Here is an 18,091-nt window from a genome sequence, read left to right on the forward strand (position 1 = left end):
CCAGCGTCTATCCCTGCTCATACGCGCCATACGTGGGCACATATTTCTCTCTCTCTCTTGGTGGCCCTGGCTAGTGGTGGCAATTCTACATGCCCATGGCGAGTTCAGTATATTCATAGGATGACCACTTTTGATTTTCCAAATTGGCCCTCTCCTATCCTGGAGAGATGTTGTGATGAGTTGACGCTCGACCGGGATTTGAACTCATCCCGTTTCGGGTGACCACATCCTCACCACCGACGCGGCAAAAAATTATCCGAGCCACGGGGGCCTCCTTTGCTGCAATCACGCCCGCCACCATCACGGACGAGAAGGGATTTCACTGTAACCGTATATTATTTAAACATTTTCCTCCGTAATTACTTAACTTTTTTTGTGTTTTCACAGCTTGAGTTGGCCCGAGTAGATCCCAATTCCTCATCCCGCTCTAAACGGACTCTTTGTGCGCACGGGGCATGTGGTGGAGAGCTGTGGGTGTCTTGGAGGCTGGGTGCTTCTTGGACACTCACCACAGGCGAAGCGGTCACCACAATGGTGCCAAAGGAAACACCGGCTACTACCGCAGTGGCGTTATCACTTTGATGCGCAACCAACGTAAACGGTACTTTTGCAGTCTGTGCAGTGTTGCCACCTGTTCGGGTTCGCTCCGGGACAAATGTAAAATCGACCCGGACAGTCCAGAATTTCTCAGACCTGGTGCTGATGTTGCTGCGTTTAACTTTATTGCGGCCAACTGCACATGCATTTTTAATGATAGAGCCAGGCTGGCCGAGAAATTCGCCCGGATTTTGCTCTGTAAGTGGAAAGGGGGTGACCCTGAGTTCGCATGCCTCTGCGTCCACCGCTGTGTCTCGCGTGAGAAACGCTGACGGCAAACCACGAGGCCCCTCTGTCTGCGGGGGCGTCTGCCGTGCTGTGGCAGTGCAGCCGCACGAACGCACTGGGGCTCGGCACCATCTTGCTGTAAACATGGGCCGTGGAGTTTTTTAAATATTTATTTTAGGAGGGCAAGGTGGGGAGAGGGGGGGGGGTAGGCTAAGTAAATTCTCCCTAAAATACTTCATCCAAGAATGAGCTTATTTGTGAGCGTCAAGTTTAGGTAAAACATTCTGCTTTCATAATCCCGTAGCCCCCACTTTAGCTGCAACGACGCAGCAGAATGCGCCTCTCTCTCTGTGTGTGGATGTGCGTGCCGTGTCCACTCTCAAGCATTCCTGCTTAGTCCGATTGTGTGAGCCGCGTGTGAATCTCTGAGTCGCGGCGTGCGTCGTGAGTGGTGGCGCAGTAGTACAAACCCGGTGGCCCGAAATCGAATCCCGCTCACGGCCAACACCAGTGACGATTGTCTGAACCGGTCCCGGGCCTCCCTTATATCGACTCAGCCTCAAACGAGCACCTGGTGCGGTGTGTAAACATCGCCACTCGGGAGACAAAGGCGGTCGGGCGTGGTGCTGGTCGTGTCGGCCTCCATAAGTGCACGATAACAGGATCTCGCCCCAAAAAGTCTGTGAGGGCTACAAGTGGAATGTTTGTCTTTGTTGCAGTGTGTGACTGTGAGTCTGCGCACGCGTGTGTGGCCGTCACTACGCGTGTGTTTCTCCAGATGTCTAACACTGCTTGGCAGAAACAGGAATTGCTCAAAGCCAGCAATTGCACAAAGAACACAGACCCGCATGAATACCGTGCACAGAAATATCCACGCTCGCCACACCCAGGTATAATCATTTTTATAAAATATTTTTGAGCGGTCATAAATTACTCATTACGACAGTCATGAATTAACGCGCATAATATGCTCCTATGTGCGTTAACGTGGGTATTCCAAATCCTCACGATCAACCAAGGACATCCGTAGCCTCGTCCATGCGTGCAGGTAACGTAGCTTGCGGTTCAACTGGGACGCAGTGGCAGGGAATGGAGGTGCGTGGTGCATGTGTCAAACGCAGTGTCACGTGGCTCACACTGAGGCCTTGTGCCAGGTTAAAAAAAAAACCTCACCTCTCTTCTTCACAAATATATGATTAGAAAATGTTTCATTATGTTACTTATATTCTGCACGACGACAAGTATTCTGTGCTGCGTATTCCGTAGTTTTGCTTTGAATTAGGAGCCATATCTAACAGGGGGGGATCGTTGCTTATAAACATCTGGCAATTCACGGGCATTGCTTCGGGCAATCCTGCCTTCCACTTCAACACAATCCAGAGCATGAATGCGACTTGAAGCTGCGTCTCTCCAACAGTCCCTCTGTTCCGTTCGGCAGACGCTGCTGCACGCCGAGCCTTGGCTCAGCTCGTGGTATGCTAGTCCAACGTTCGCGGATCTCTTCATCGAGATCTTCAGTAGTCGCTTGTATTCTTAGTTTTTTCGGTAATGTCACGTTGAAGGGAAACAACAAAATAATAAAATATATATAAAACAATAAAAAATTCTCACGACGTTTCGACCATAACTCAAACGGTCGTCTTCAGGTGTTTGAGTTATGGTCGAAACGTCGTGAGAATGTTTTGTTGTTTTATATATATTTTATTATTTTGTTGTTTCCCTTCAACGTGATTTTACCGAAAAAACTAAGAATATGAATTACTGCAGTCACGAAAGCTTTAAATCAAAATTTAGTCGCTTGTAGTTCACCTTCATTGCGAGTTCACAACCTGCTTGGGGGGTTGACTCAACTCATCATCCCTCCATCTGGGGTCCATTCAATAGACTCCGGTGGTTGTTCTCTGGATAGACTTACCCCCGCCATAGAAATGTGGCATTTCCAATGATAATTCGAGCAGGAAATCACTAGAAACGTATTGAATCGAGCTCTGTTCCTTCAGGAATCGCATCCAAGCACAAACACCAGCCGATGCAAATGTGAAAAGCAAAATTATGGGATACTGATATCGCGATAATCGCTATATCGTGAAATTAATATCGACTCGTTAAAAAACGCGATGGTGGCCAGACGAGTCTGGAGGAGCGAGTCTGCGGGGTGTAGCGGTCGTGCGGCACTGCGTTGCACGTGGAGGCTGCGCTGCACGTGGCTGCCGTGACCCAGCACTGTGGAGGCAACAGCGAGGATTGGTAGATCTCCGCATGATGTCGGGAAACTTCCTCCCCGAGGGCATTGAGGAGGATACCTCATTCTGGCTCGCCTGGAGAAGACGGCACAGCAAAACGCGGACGAGTCCCCATGTGTTCCGTTGTGTGTGCGATAGAGATGTCGGCCCCCTCGCACGTGGGGATTTCTCCTGGCGCCGCGGTTTCTACCTATGAACGCTTGTAGATTGGCTGAACGCATCTTAGTGTAGGATCCCAGAGCTTGGGCAGTTCTTGGTAGCGCCAGCTCACCGCCTGACTCCTGCGTCATTCCCGCTCGTCTGTGCATCGTCGGCGATCGTGAGAGATGTACATGTTGCACGAATTGCGTACGACGCGACGATATGAGGAAACGAACACGTCGTGAATATCGCTCCTCTTGTTGGGCGCAGAATTCCGCCACCACTCAGCGGTGACGACACAAAGCGACCCGGGCGGCTGCCGGTCCCGTGACTCACGGTGTGCGCGCGCGACACTCGCCAACGCGTGCACCACACCCCGCTGCGTGCAAAAAAAGACAAAGATCCCCCGTGTAGCGTTCGAATGCCGTTGGGGCAAGTGCTGTTGGCGAGCACCTATGAAGAACGCCAACGCGGCACACGAACGGGCTGTGGGTGGCTTTGCACCATGCCCGGCCGCCTTTGTCTCCCCAATGCTGATCTTTAGACCGCGCACCAGCTACTTATTTATGGCCGAGTCCGCATAGGGGAGGTCCAGCACCGGTTCAAATATTAATCATTCAGATGTTGGCTCTGAGTGAAACCGAACTCGGTTCGCCGGGTTCGTAGCGCAGTGCGCTAATCACGACACTATCAAAAAGACAAAGATCCCCCGTTATAGCCTGAACAGACTGTAGGGGGCAAGTGCTGTTAGCGAGCACCTATGAAGGCCGGCACGGTACACGAGGGGGCGGGTGGCCAACACCATTCCCGGCCGCCTTTGTCTCCCTAGTGGCGATGTTTACACACCGCACCAGGTACTCATTTGAGGCTGAGTCGACCCAAGGGAAGCCCAGGACCGGTTCAGACAATCGTCACCGGTGTTGGCTATGAGCGTGATCCGAACTCGGGTCTCCGGGTTCGTAGCGCAGCGCGCTAACTGCTGCACCACCGTTGAGTCGATCTCGTCGCGCTAATCACCAAACTATCACTCACAGAGAGACACACAGACACAACACACGCGAACGCACACAACACACACGCGCGCGCCCTCAGTGCCAATGAGGGTGGTGGTGGTGGTGGTGGGCGCGCGCTTGGCACGTGGCGCGCCGGGAGGTTGACAGGGGCCGGGTGACCCAGGTGGGGGGGAGGGGGGGAGGGCGCAGCGGCGGTGCCTTTAAAAGCGCGCGGCTCACCCGGTGAGACGTCGACTCCTCCGGTGCTTGCAGCCCCCCTCGCACAATCCACACACACACTCAGCTCGCACATCACACTCGGGGCTGTCTCAGCGTTGCGTGCGCCATGGCACGTGCGATAGGAGTCATCCTCTTGGTCTCTACCTGCCTGCAGTCTTCCTTGCAGAAAGGTACGTGTGGTGGTAGTGCCGGGCCCGATACACACATAGAGGTACGCGTGCTGGGCTAAGACTGATACACACACACAGGCACGCGTGCTGGATTAAGGTTGATACACAGGTACGCGTGCTGGGTTAAGACTGATACACACACAGGTACGTGTGCAGGATTAAGGCTGATACACAGGTACGCGTGCTGGGTTAAGACTGATACACACACATAGAGGTACTCGTGCAGGGCTAAGGCCGACACACACAGGTACGTGTGCTGGACTAAGGTTGATGCACACACAGGTACGTGTGCTGGGTTAAGGTTGATACACACACAGGTACCTGTGTAGGGCTAAGGCTGATATAGGTAGGCTTGCAGGGCGAAGACTAATACACACAGGTACGTGTGCTGGGTTAGGGTTGATACACACACAGGTACTCGTGTAGGGCTAAGGCTGATATAGGTAGGCTTGCAGGGCGAAGACTAATACACACAGGTACGTGTGCTGGGTTAAGGTAGATACACACACAGGTACCTGTGTAGGGCTAAGGCTGATATAGGTAGGCTTGCAGGGCGAAGACTGATACACACAGGTACGCGTGCTGGGTTAAGGTTGATACACACACAGGTACTCGTGTAGGGCTAAGGCTGATATAGGTAGGCTTGCAGGGCGAAGACTAATACACACAGGTACGTGTGCTGGGTTAAGGTAGATACACACACAGGTACCTGTGTAGGGCTAAGGCTGATATAGGTAGGCTTGCAGGGCGAAGACTAATACACACAGGTACGCGTGCTGGGTTAAGGTTGATACACACACAGGTACTCGTGTAGGGCTAAGGCGGATACTAATAGGTACGCGTGGTGGGTTAAGGCTGATACGCATTGGTACGCGTGGTAGGTTAAGGCTGATACGCATTGGTACACGTGGTGGGTTAAGGCTGATACGCATTGGTACGCGTGGTAGGTTAAGGCTGATACGCATTGGTACGCGTGGTGGGTTAAGGCTGATACATACCAGGTATGCGTTCAGGTTTAAGGCTTATACACACAGGTACGTGTGCTGGGCTAAGGGTGATAGACACACGAGTATTGCGCGCGGAGTGTGAGTGAGTGTGAGTGAATGTGAGTGTACGTGAGTGTGAGTGAATGTACGTGAGTGAGTGTGAGTGAGTTTACGTAAGTGGGTGTGAGTTTACGTGAGTGTGAGTGAGTTTACGTGAGTGAGTGTGAGTGAGTGTACGTGAGTGAGTGTGAGTGAGTTTGAGTGAGTGTACGTGAGTGAGTGTGAGTAAGTGTACGTGAGTGAGTGTGAGTGAGTGAGAGTGAGTGTAGTGAGTGATTGAGTGAGTGTGAGTGTACGTGAGCGAGTGTACGTGAGTGATTGAGTAAGTGTGAGTGGGTGTACGTGAGCGTACGTTCTCTCTCCCCCTGGAATGCATGGATTTTCTCCGAGTTCTCCGCGTTTCTCCCACAGCTAAAACACACACACATATAATGTAACTTATATTGGCCAAAACACATCCCATTCTGAGAATTGACCTGCAAATTACTCAATTGAGATTACACACGGCAGCAGCGTCTCCTCCTTGCCGCGAAAACCTGGCAGGACCCTCCTAAAGAAGAGTCTTGAGACTCGGTGAGACTTTCCTGTGTAAGCAAGCGTACTAATAATGTCACTGTATCGTGTCTTGTCGTTTCAGGAGTAGGAGGTCCGTTTCGACCTGCGTTCGGAGGAGGTGAGTGTTTCAATCACGATCTTTATAATGGCCACAACTCACTCCACCTCTGAATCCGTCTACGGAATCATTTTCCGCTGCTAGGGGTGCTGACAACAGCCGCAAGTGCCGTGTTAACATAGCACCTCTCCGTGTGCCCACGCAATGCCGAGGCCATGTGATGCGGCTTCTAAGGGATAACGGCAAGACTGGCAATGTGCGCAACAACGCATCAAATTGATCGATTTAACGCGGATTCTTAAGGGTCACAACACGCGCGTCACATCGCGCGTGTAAGAATACGAAATCGACGTTTCCCATCCGTGCAGATGATCCGCTTGATGTTCCATTTAGGGTATTGGGCAGAGCAAAACTGTGCAAATTGGAGAGAGGTTAAAACAAACAAACAAAAACACGAAACAAACGAGACATTCTTTGGGTAAAGCCACGTAAATAAGTTGAAAGAAAATAAAAAATAAAAATAAATATTTTTGTTGTTATCGTCTATTTTGTTATTTTCTTTCAAACTATCTACGTGACTTCACCGAAAGGCCCAAAGAAGACGAATTCCTCGAGTCACGAAAGCTTTAAGTCAATATTTCACCGAGACATAAGTTAGCGGTTGTGACTGTTTTTAACTGCGTTGTGGCCCGCATTCGTCGGTGCCAGGGTTGGGCGTTTTAGGGCGGTTGGCTTCGCGTTACTCCGCGCCTCGCGCCGAGGTCTCAGCGCGCACTCACCGCCGTGTTTCGCGTGCGCAGGAGGAGCGCAGTACGGCAACGGCGGTGGTGGCAATGGTGAGTCGAACGCGCAGACGTCGCCCGCGTTGCGAGGGAGAGGGCTGGCTGCGTCTCTCCGGCATCGTTACGCTTTGACCGTCGTGAATGCAACGGGACTGCTCGTCGGAGGAAGGTCGCGCGTGCTTTGGTCGGTGCTGTAAAAAAATCAGTCAGCAGGGCGGTGTTTGGTCATTTGCATCTGACAGCTCTGACCGCTCACATTCCGCTCGAAGTACACGCGGCTGATTTCTCCAACGTGCCAGAGTGGCCGAACGTTGCATGTAACAGTTTTGCTTCTGATTAATCTCTTCTCTCCACGTTCAAATTTCTCAAAGGGGAAGTGGTGGGAGGGTGGGTGGGGCTCTACTTTCAAGCTTTTAAATAGGGCCCTACATCTGTAATATTTTTATTAAAATTAAAAATGAGACTATTTTCCTAGAATAAATAATCATCAAATACGAACGTTCGAGGTCTCCATGAGTGGAGGTGAGGCGGGCAACCGCCCACATCGCTTCGCCCCCCCCCCCCACCTTGGATCAATCACCAGAGCCCCCCTCTTGGCAGCAGCCGATTGCTGCCACCGGCCAATTCAAACAGCCCCCCCAGTTCCATCTTGCGTTTTCTCGTCCTCTCCCACGCCTGCCCAGCACGTGTATCTTCCGCGCACTACCGTCTGTGCCCACGTGAACTTTAGAACCCGACTCGTAGCGGCAGAACGCCTGCTGCTGCTGCTTGGACGCCACGCGCTCCACACGACCGAGCACGGCGACAACGCTCCATTTGCCGTGCCACTCGCCCGTCCGGCAGCACCTCTTTGTGGCCACCGTTGGTTGGTGCGATGGTGCTCGTCCATTGTCACATCCAGAGCCGGAGAGTGATCTCCTGCAGCTCACACGGCCATTGAGGGCATTGGTGCTCATCTCCCGTTTACAGCCCTGCAGAGCCAGTGGTGGAATTTCCACATTCTTGTGGCGGGGGGCAAGTCTCTGCATAGGACATTGTCACATTACAATTCCTGAACCTCATCCCACAGCTCCCTAGATTTATCATTCATTGGCAGAGCTTTGGCATGACACTTTGAGATTAACACTGAAAAGCGCTGACGTGTAATTGGGCCATGCTTGTACGTGTGTGTGTGTGCACGCTTGTCTAAGTGTGGGTATGTTGCATGTGTTCTCCAGGTTACGGTGGCCCACCAAACCCACATGCATTGAAGGCTGGAGGTAAATTCAGCGTTAAATTACAATTTTATGCATCGTGTTTATTCACTACAAAATTTCACCTGGAACAAGCCTTCAGATTGAACATCTCATTTGCAAGGGTGTCCTGGGGTAATCAAGCATACTGATCTAGTTGCCAAGATATAAATAAATAGGGCGGCAAGGCGACAGTGCAGTGGTAACACTGGTGCCTTGCGGCAAGAAGGGTCCTGCGTTCAATTCCCGACTTGGCCGCCTTTCTGTTAGAATGGAACTGATATTGGGCAAATAGCCCAATGCTGAAAAAATGACACTGCAAATTATTTAATTGGGATTGCACACAGCGGCAACAACGCCCCCCTACTGCAAAAGAAGTTGACATGACTCTCCTAAAACGTAGTATTGAGACTCTGCGAGGCTTTTCTTTTTAGGAAATCAGAATCTTGAAATGTGTAAATCAGGTCGCAATGTCTAAACGTGATACATGTGATTGCACACCTGCTAACCTTCTATCTCGTTTCATCAGGATATGGCCAAGGGGCAGGAGCTGCGCTTCCTTCAAGAACAGCTGGCCCTGGGGGGTACGGTCAGGGGGGCGGTGGACCTGGGGGGTACGGCCCAGGGGCAGGAGGTTACGGTCCAGGGGGAGCAAAGGTCGGTAATGGTGCAGGCGCAGGCAGGCCCAATGGATACGGTCCAGCGATCGGAGGGCCAGGCGCATTTGTACCCAGGGCAAGGCCAAGTGTATACGTTGCTGCGCCAAGTAGAGCGAATGGATATGGTCCAGGCGGAAGCAAAGCTGGTGGTCCAGGAGCTGGGGGACCTGGGGGTTATGGTCCAGGAGCTGGAAGACCTGGTGGCTATGCACCAGCAGCAGGAGGGCCTGGTGGCTATGCACCAGCAGCAGGAGGGCCTGGTGGCTATGCACCAGCAGCAGGAGGGCCTGGTGGCTATGCACCAGCAGCAGGAGGACCTGGTGGCTATGCCCCAGCAGCAGGAGGACCTGGTGGCTATGCACCAGCAGCAGGAGGACCTGGTGGTTTTGGCCCGGCCGCAAGTAAAGCTGGTGGTTATGGTCCAGGAGCTGGGGGACCTGGTGGTTATGCACCAGCAGCAGGAGGGCCTGGTGGCTATGCACCAGCAGCAGGAGGGCCTGGTGGCTATGCACCAGCAGCAGGAGGACCTGGAGGCTATGCACCAGCAGCAGGAGGGCCTGGTGGCTATGCACCAGCAGCAGGAGGAGCTGGTGGTTTTGGCCCAGCAGCAAGCAAAGCCGGTGGTTATGGTCCAGGGGCTGGAGGACCTGGTGGCTATGCACCGGCAGCAGGAGGACCTGGTGGCTATGCACCGGCAGCAGGAGGACCTGGTGGCTATGCACCGGCAGCAGGAGGACCTGGCGGTTATGGTCCAGCAGCAGGAGGGGCTAATGTATATGGCCCTGGGGCTAGTAAAGCGGCAGGAGGACCTGGCGGTTATGCACCAGCAGCAGGAGGACCTGGACAGTCTGGTCCAGGGGCAGGAGGACCAGGCGGGAATGGGGCTGGAGGTAAGCCTAACGGACATGCCCCAGCAGCCGGTGGCCAACCTGGCTTTGCACCAAGGCCTAGCGCATTTGGTCCAGGGTCAGGGGGACCTGGATCTTATCCAGGAGCAGGAGCTGGTGGATATGGACAAAAGGCATCTGGCTATGCCCCAAGGGCAGGGGGACCTGGTGGTTATGCTCCAGCTGCGAGGAGGCCAAATGGCTATGCCCCAGCGGTAGGGAGGCAAAACGGATATGGACCGGCGGCAGGGAGACCTGGATATGGTCCAAGTTCAGGAGGAGCTGGAGGACCTGCCCCAGGTGACCAGAAACCAGCAGGTGGCCAGAAGGCAGGTGGTGCTGGTGGGTACGGACCTGGGGCTGGAGGAGGAGGATACGCGCCCGCAGCCGGAGCTCGCTCACAGTTCTACATGAAGCTCTCCTCTAAGTGTTCCCAAAGGAGACAGCTCGGTAAGAGTGCGTGAGACGCGCGTCTTGTGAGTGGCTGTGAGTGTGTGGCATTCGTGTTGACTTCTGATGCGCAATAGAAATTCAGGCCCAATGCCTGCCGTAGTCTGCCACCTGCCCTGCTCTGCTCTACCCACTGCCCCATCTGCTCTACCCACTGCCCATCTGCTCTATCCACTGCCCCATCTGCTCTTGCCCATTGCCCTTCCCTCTTCCGCACTTGGTTGCTCCCACTTCCAAATTCGTTCTGTTCGGCCGCCTACGGGCGACGGTGGCGTCGTGATGATCTGCAGCCTCATGACGCCACCGTACAGGCATCTCAATGCGATGCTCTTCTCACTCTAAAGGGTGCAGGCCAATTGCCTGTTTGAGCACTAGGAATTAGACATTTTTTAATGTGGTACTCGTTAAAATATTTAATTCGCAACCTGTGCGTGACAGTATACGTTCGTGTATTTCTGTGTCCATCCCCGTATCCTCGATAAACGCTCATTTGTGTCTCTTCACCGACCCTGTCGCCCACTCTGTCTAGCAGTGGCCAATGGCAACGGTGGGTACGGCGGCAACGGTGGTGGCCGCTCCAACGGTACGTGTGGATCAGGGCCGCAGCAGTAACTCGCCCCTCACAGCAACACGAGTCTGGGTTCAATTCCCCACTCGGGTGCCTTTTTCGGTGTAGAGTTTTTTATTGTTTCTCCCCCTTTTCTGCATGGGTTTCCTACGGATTCTCCATTTTCCTACCATAGCTACCCCCCCCCCCCCCCCCCCAGTATTGGCCAGGCCTCGCAATGCTGAAAATATTACACTGCAAATTACTCAATTGAGTATAAGAGTCTTGAGATTCATTGAGGCTTTCCGGGTGAACTGTCGCAGTAGTAACACGACGTAATCCACAATTATACACGATGGCACGCGTGTGCACACGCGTGCCATCGTACTATAACATCAAACCCGTTCACTTGTTTCATGTATTCCGTTGCATAACTTGGGCCTCTCTCCTGCATTGCCCCCAACGGGCTCCACGCAAGTCGCCAGGGTGGATCCGGTTGAATGTGTCCAGTTCTGGTAACACGTGGGTCAGGCTGGAGGCGCGCGTGTGAACGTCCGTGTGGACGCTGCGTCGTGTCAGTTCAGTTTGAGGACCGCGTGGTTTCCGTGTGCGATTTCGTTGCAGGCAATGGTGCTGGAGCCAACGGGGCGAAACCTTGTAAGCGCTCCGCTTCGAACCAACCGCGAACACGGCAATGAGCACTCACAGTCATCGTACACGTGCTTATGTGCTTCTCTAACACGGCACTTTGTACACTTTAACATACATGAGCTCCATAGTTGGTATGCATATATTGTTGACTTCGGGTATCTACGCGTTAAGTATACCTAATTAAGGACACACGTAAGCAGCATTTGTGTGTAGAAATTTAGTTTCAGAAATTCAAAGGGTACTTTGAGGTGCCCTGAAACTACTAGCACTCAGCACCCTGAGACCTCCATGAAGCCACCTCAATTTCGATGATTTAATACCACACCCAGAATAAACTATTATGCTCACACAGTTAACCATACTGAACACAAACTTAAAAAAATGTAAACCTGTGTTAAACGCAGCAACGCTCAGGTGTACATGGAGGGTCTTGGTGGTTCTGTGTGAGTGCGTTACCATTGAGGTACAGCCGTTTGATTCTGTTCCATATTAGCAGAGGCTAGTAGATTGGCCATGGATGATGATGATAATTTACAGTCATTGTTGACCCAGCGAAGCTTCTTTCAGCGTCGTAACTAATTTTGTGTTTTTAGAATGATCTCGCTTGGGACGTTTCCACAATCTACTTGTATCTCTGCGTGTGTGAGCAAACCAGAGAAGCCCCGTGTATGTGATGAACGACTACTCAGACTCCGCTCACATAGGTCAACAAGTCCTTTGCAAAGCCACCAGGGAAAAACGTCTGGCCAAGATAAACAAACATCTTCGAATAGTCACTAAATGTGTCTTGCAACATATTTCCTTTGTAGATTTTTGTCTGCATGTCTGTCTTTTAATCATGCTACCTGACACTTTGACCACACCCTCAGGCTATCTTCTCTGTTCCTCAAACCGTTTAACTTTTTGGCAGATGGAGGACCTCAGTCGACGCCGGCAGCAGCAGTCCTGGGAGGAGGCTCAAGAGCAGTGCCGGGAGATTACTTCGGAGCTAAGGCTGGGAGTCGCCCGGCAATCGCCGGAGGGGCAGGGGCAGGGCCCGGTCAGGGCAAAGGCCAAGGCTTGAGTTCTCCTGTCGGTGCAGGTCCAGGGATAGGGGCAGGCCCAGGGGCAGGCCCAGGGGCAGGCCCAGGGGCAGGCCTAGGGGCAGGCCCAGGGGCAGACGCGGGCGTGAAGGCAGCTAAAACATCCTATGGTGGTGGCAATGGATACGGCAATGGACAAGGAAATGGCCACAACAACGGATATGATAATGGAGATGCAGAGGAATATTCCAATGCTCAGGCTATTATTCAGGTTAATGGATATGCAAACGGTTACAAAAATGGAGAAAAAGGACACACAAATGGGAATGCTAATGGGAATGGAAATGGAGCTGGATATTCGAATGGCCAAGCAAATGGACATAACAACGGCCACGCCAATGGGAATGGGAATGGTTATGGGGCGGGACCTGCTGAGGCAGGTTACGGGCCAGAGGCTAGTGTCGGTGCCAAGCCAGCCCTCGGTGCCGGCCACGGCTTGGGTTATGGGCCTGGTGGGGCTGGTTACGGAAAGAGTAAGCAGTACAAGGGCTAGTGGACACGGCATGACAGATTCGCATATTTCACGTGTAACAATATTCGCATAATCACATTGAGCAGAAGTGTAGTCTGAACGGTTTCACTGCGAAAGATAAACACACACACAGTGACACATCAACTGCATTTTGAACAGTGCTGCGGTGTTTAAATTAAGGTAAATATAACTTGGCATTGCTTGATCGTTTATTTCAGCCATGAATGCTCCTGGGTAAATTCCCAGAAGCATTCTTGCCACAAGCCAATGAGCAATTGTACGCATTTAAAACAAAATGATACTTTATTTGATACTTGAAGGCAGTCTTCAATCCCAGCAGCATGTGCACAACAAACCCTTTAGATGTGTAGTGTTCTCCATCGATAAAACCCCATGCACGTCTTCTCACGCAAATGACAGAGTCAGTAGCACAGCACTATCCTGCAGATTTATATTTTTAGATATTTTCAGTTTAATATCTATACATAACAAAAGCCTGAAATCAAACAAATTATTTGATTTTTCGAGAACATGAAAAGTAATTAGACAATAATGCACCTTATGGCGGTACCTCGGGGTCCCGAATAAATGGAAGTCAAATCGTAATGAATTAATTTATTTTCGGCGACTCCGTCCCCACCGCGCACATAAACGCCGCGACCCGCCTGGCGCGGATCGTTCTGTTGTCGTGTCGTGTCGTCCAAGCACAGCAGCGAGGACGAATGCGCAGAAGAAACAAAAAATTGAAACTTTGATTGGCGCATCGCGTAGAGCTCGTCAAGAGGAACAGATCGCCGTATCGTTCGCCTTCAACAGACATTAAATGACATCGCAACGCAGTTTATGTGAGTGCCGGGGGCTGATGGGACTCCGGGGTCCTGCCATAAGGTTCATATTTTGGTAAATTTGTATTCTTTTTTTTATTTATATGCTTTAATTACCATAGTCTCTACGACATAGTATGGGCCTATCGTGTTCAGCTCGAATGGCTTCGGGTAGATAATGCAATCAGGATTGTTAAAATTAGCACCCAGATTGTGCCAACCCGTTTTATTTTTATGGACCGGTTACAGGCCCTGCGTTACAACTCCTACAAATCCCTCGTGTCTTGACAGTCGGGAATGTTGCTAGGCTCACAAGTCTCTCGTCATGTTTTGACAACACTTTAGTTCAACAAACTCGTCACATTAATGTGCATAACGCTGCAACAGAAGATTAAATCACAATTTGCAAAGCGACAACGGTAATGCGTACAACGCAAACGTTCATTGCCGCTGGAGAATCCATCCTGGCCCAGATCACCGCAACCGATTACACTTCTGAAGATCTTGCGCTAGAACTCTCCTCATAATCCCAGGTGCTGTGTGGGAGCAACCATTGTGAAAGCTGCCGTTTGGCGCTGTGTACAGCGTCGTGGCTTTGTGTCCGTCTGTGTAGTTTTAAAATTCTACAAACAGTGAGGATTGGCGCTTTGCTTTACCTACCCCTTCAGTTACGTCCTTCAGTGTAAGTATCAGTGCCATGCAAACTGATGGCTTACAGCGAAGTGATGCACACCTCTCCAGCTGAGTTTATTTCTTGCGTCACGAGTGTTGTCGGAAACGTTGTGGGTGTATGTCTTGAACACTATCTCGATGTTACACACACACATGCGTTAAGTCAAGCAAACTATTGTGCGAGTCTCTCATGAAGGTAGTTCGGCTTTCAATGCTGAAAGGTGCTATGTTACACAAAACGTGTGATCGTGTATGATGCAAACATTTTTAAAATTCAAATTTATTAAACGTGTGATTTTTTTTTAATGAACGCATGTCGATGACATTTAGAATTGTACATACTGAATGAAATGGTATTCACATTAATGAAAGCAACACTTCGTTCATGAGAGATGCAATTCATTTGGGGGTGCGTTCGGTGCAAGGCTTGTGTCCCGTGCTCGAGGGACAGACTTGGAGCAGTGTGAGATTCATCCGGCAAAAAACCGGGCCCTGCTCGTTTTTGGTGCTTTTACTCCACAGAATGTTATATGCCCTCGTTCAAAAAGACGAGCAACGTTTACTGCTCACGACCGTGTCCGGTGGTTCCCCCTCCCCGCTCCCTGGTGTTGTCTCTAGAGGAAACATACAGCGAGACGAATGCAGATTTAAAAAAAATATATATATACATTTCGCCAGTTCTGGTGTTTGCCAGTGACTCCTCTGCTAAAGCAGTGAATCATGACCCACACGCGCGTGTGTCCCTCCTCTCACGTGAAGTGCAGTGACTTGAGATCTAGCGATGTGTAACATCTCTAAGTAAAAGTGTTTGTTTCCAACAACGTTTTCAAGAGTTTTACTTGTCTCCTGGTACAGTGTTTACACGATGACTTGGCCACTGTTATATTTTCAAAGCTTCCCTGTATGATTATTATTATTACCCCAATAAAGTAAACGCATGAGCACACCAAACAATATTCGTTTAGTCAAGCAGACAATCGCGTTTCATTAAAATGTGAAAATATCCGGCCGTGAAACTTACAGCAAATCACCGTTTGTTAAATCATCATCCCAAAGCACTCTTATCCTCATGCTACATGAACATGCGTTGTGCTTGTGACAAAACTGGTGTAGCTCTTCAAGTCGTTTTTACAACCCTTTTCGAATCGCATAATTAACCGAAAAAAGAACCTGAGATTCCTGAGCTATGTGAATGTTTAACGTAGGGAACTGCGTAATGAATCATGGTTATCCCTTGCCGCGCAAAACGTAAATCGTTCGAGATCATTGGGGACAATAACGACAAATGTAGAGGCCAACCAACTTCGGGAACAAACCGGTTTTAGGAAAGGTTTCTCTACCATTGATAACTTGCAGACTATATTCAACAGATTCTGGAAAAACCCAATGCATGTCGATATCATTGCGACGTGCCTCTGTAGACTAGGAAGAAGCATTCAAGCTCTCAAAACCCAGTGCCTGAATACGTAATATCTATTTTTAAATACTAATAAAAAACATGTAAAAACAGAACCACACTGATATTACATAGAGAAAGTACCAACATACACAAAGTCAATGCTCTCGCCAAGTTGTTTACAGTGACGTTTGATTTCTTTCATGACAATGAGTTCGGGGAAACAAATGCATGGATATCAATGCGCAATAACAACCGTGTCAGATTTTTATGCTGATGTGACAATGATCATAACGTCAAATAATAAATGAGCTGCTGGAAATGTAAGCGTGTGTGACCGTTCGAGATTTGTGCTTGTTGTGAATGGGTGAGTTTGATGCAAAGCTATCACTCCAATCATGAAGAAGGACCCTCTTGAGGAGCCTTTCAAAACCATCACTTTACCCTACATTGCGGGGATCACATAAAAAGATCTCCAAAATCTTAAATAAACACAAGATCCAGGTCCGATTCAACATATTACATAAAATCCGTGATCTGGTTCCGTCTGTAAAAGATGTGATTCCGGACATACAGTACCCTGGCGTCTACAAACAAAGTTGCCTCTGTGGTAGTAGTTAAATTGGAGAAACCAAACGACATGTCTCGGACCGCATTCGTGAACACAAAGCAGACCTTAAACACGGTAGGACCAACACCTCGGCCGTGACAGATCACTGTTATAATTCAGTAGGCTCACATGACATTGACTTCTCCAAGACAGAGGTTCTCTGCAAGCCATCTGGCTACCATGAGAGATTCGTTCATGAGGCTATCCACATATACAAACACAGAGACAATTTCAACCGAGAAGATGGATTCTGGCTTAGCAATCATTGGAAGGATTTGATAAACCATTTCGGGTTTTAATTGATTGTTTACGCTTACAGTGGCTTTCAGACCACATCCATTATTTTCGTCTCTCCCTCCTCTTTTCCGAACATAGATGGACTCGTCCATCTGAATAACTGCCAAATCGCTCTCCGTGGTGCTAACGTTTAAAAAAACCGCCACTTTTTTCAAATTGTCTTGCTGTGGTTTTCACACCTGATGATGATTGCTTGTGTTGAAGTCAAAACGTCGTGAGAATTTTATTGTTTTATATTTTTATTATTGTATTGTTTCCCTTCTACGTGACTTTACCGAAAGAACCAAGAATATGAATCCCTGCAGTCACGAAAGCTTTAAATCAAAATTTAAGACTGCAAGAGTTTCGCCAAGTGTGTGCTTGTGACTAGAGTTTGGTGTGTGTGAGTGTAAGGGGTAGTCGGGTGGTGTTGTGGTCACGATGTAGGATGTACAAGCACCGTGCCTGTATGATAGGGCCATGCACGACAGGAAACAAAGCTCGTGGTAATAGCAGCTTGAGGCCTGTGGTAAAGAATATCACAGACCTGAGTGCAATATCCCACGCCTCATAATATCCATAATAGAGGTCTTTGGGTTAGATCGCGTAAATATAAATGTGTCGTTAAATCCGCCGCCACCCGACATAGCCAATTAGTAAGGTTTGTCAGGGAAACAAAACATGCCAATTAGTTGCGAGTACAGGACACCGGTGTGTTGGAGAGTAAACCCGCAACATTTACCATTCGAGTACGACATTTCGCCAGTTAATATCAACTAGCATTATCAGGCGACAGCCAGAGTCGTGGAAAAATCCTCCTGTTTCGTTCCTTAAATAGAGGAGATAAATGCGATCTCGTCACTTGTGAGCCAATCAAATGCGGTGGACAGAGAGGGGGGCGGGGTGTAATGTATGCATACAAATTACAATGGATATTACAATGGATACCCATTCACATTTGCATGATGGTTGTGGTCGCGAAAAGCCATTCCACCCTGGCGTGTGCCTTTTGAACACAGTGCCAAATGCCTTCTCATCACTTGCTCCCTTGGGCAATGTCAATAGAGTCAATGAGAGACTTGATACTCCTCGACTATTATAATAAATGTTATGAACCCTGTCTCACCTTCGTGTAGACAGTAATCTCTAGGAGCACCCGTTCTAAACCTTGTGGCGAGGCCTTGGCAATGCATTGGTGTAGTCTGAATTCAGAAGAGCAATCGGCGAGCAATTAGCACAGCTTTTTAGACAGATTATTTGGTGCAAAAATTCAGAGGTGGG

The 18,091-nt window shown here is 49.9% G+C and overlaps 1 protein-coding gene across 3 annotated transcripts; it reads left to right on the forward strand.

The window, feature by feature from the left end:
* Positions 1-4,441: 4,441 nt before the first annotated feature.
* On the forward strand, positions 4,442-13,154 carry LOC116945887 (uncharacterized). Of its 3 annotated transcripts, none has more exons than XM_076069684.1 (8): positions 4,442-4,611; positions 6,295-6,330; positions 7,071-7,106; positions 8,270-8,311; positions 8,814-10,280; positions 10,813-10,863; positions 11,452-11,484; positions 12,389-13,154. In XM_076069684.1, exons 1-8 carry the CDS (start codon positions 4,548-4,550, stop codon positions 13,051-13,053), a joined length of 2,394 nt encoding a protein of 797 aa, XP_075925799.1. In that variant the 5' UTR covers positions 4,442-4,547; the 3' UTR covers positions 13,054-13,154. The 3 variants fall into 3 exon arrangements, with proteins under 3 accessions (XP_075925799.1, XP_075925798.1, XP_032816429.2); XM_076069683.1 differs by having other exon boundaries at positions 4,443-4,611; positions 10,810-10,863; XM_032960538.2 differs by lacking the exons at positions 4,442-4,611; positions 10,813-10,863; positions 11,452-11,484; positions 12,389-13,154 and having other exon boundaries at positions 8,814-10,145.
* The last annotated feature ends 4,937 nt before the right edge of the window (positions 13,155-18,091 follow it).

This window comes from Petromyzon marinus, chromosome 25, assembly GCF_048934315.1.
Source record: "Petromyzon marinus isolate PM22_M1 ecotype Great Lakes invasive population chromosome 25, UKy_Petmar_22M1.pri1.0, whole genome shotgun sequence".
Classification (NCBI taxonomy): domain Eukaryota; kingdom Metazoa; phylum Chordata; class Hyperoartia; order Petromyzontiformes; family Petromyzontidae; genus Petromyzon; species Petromyzon marinus.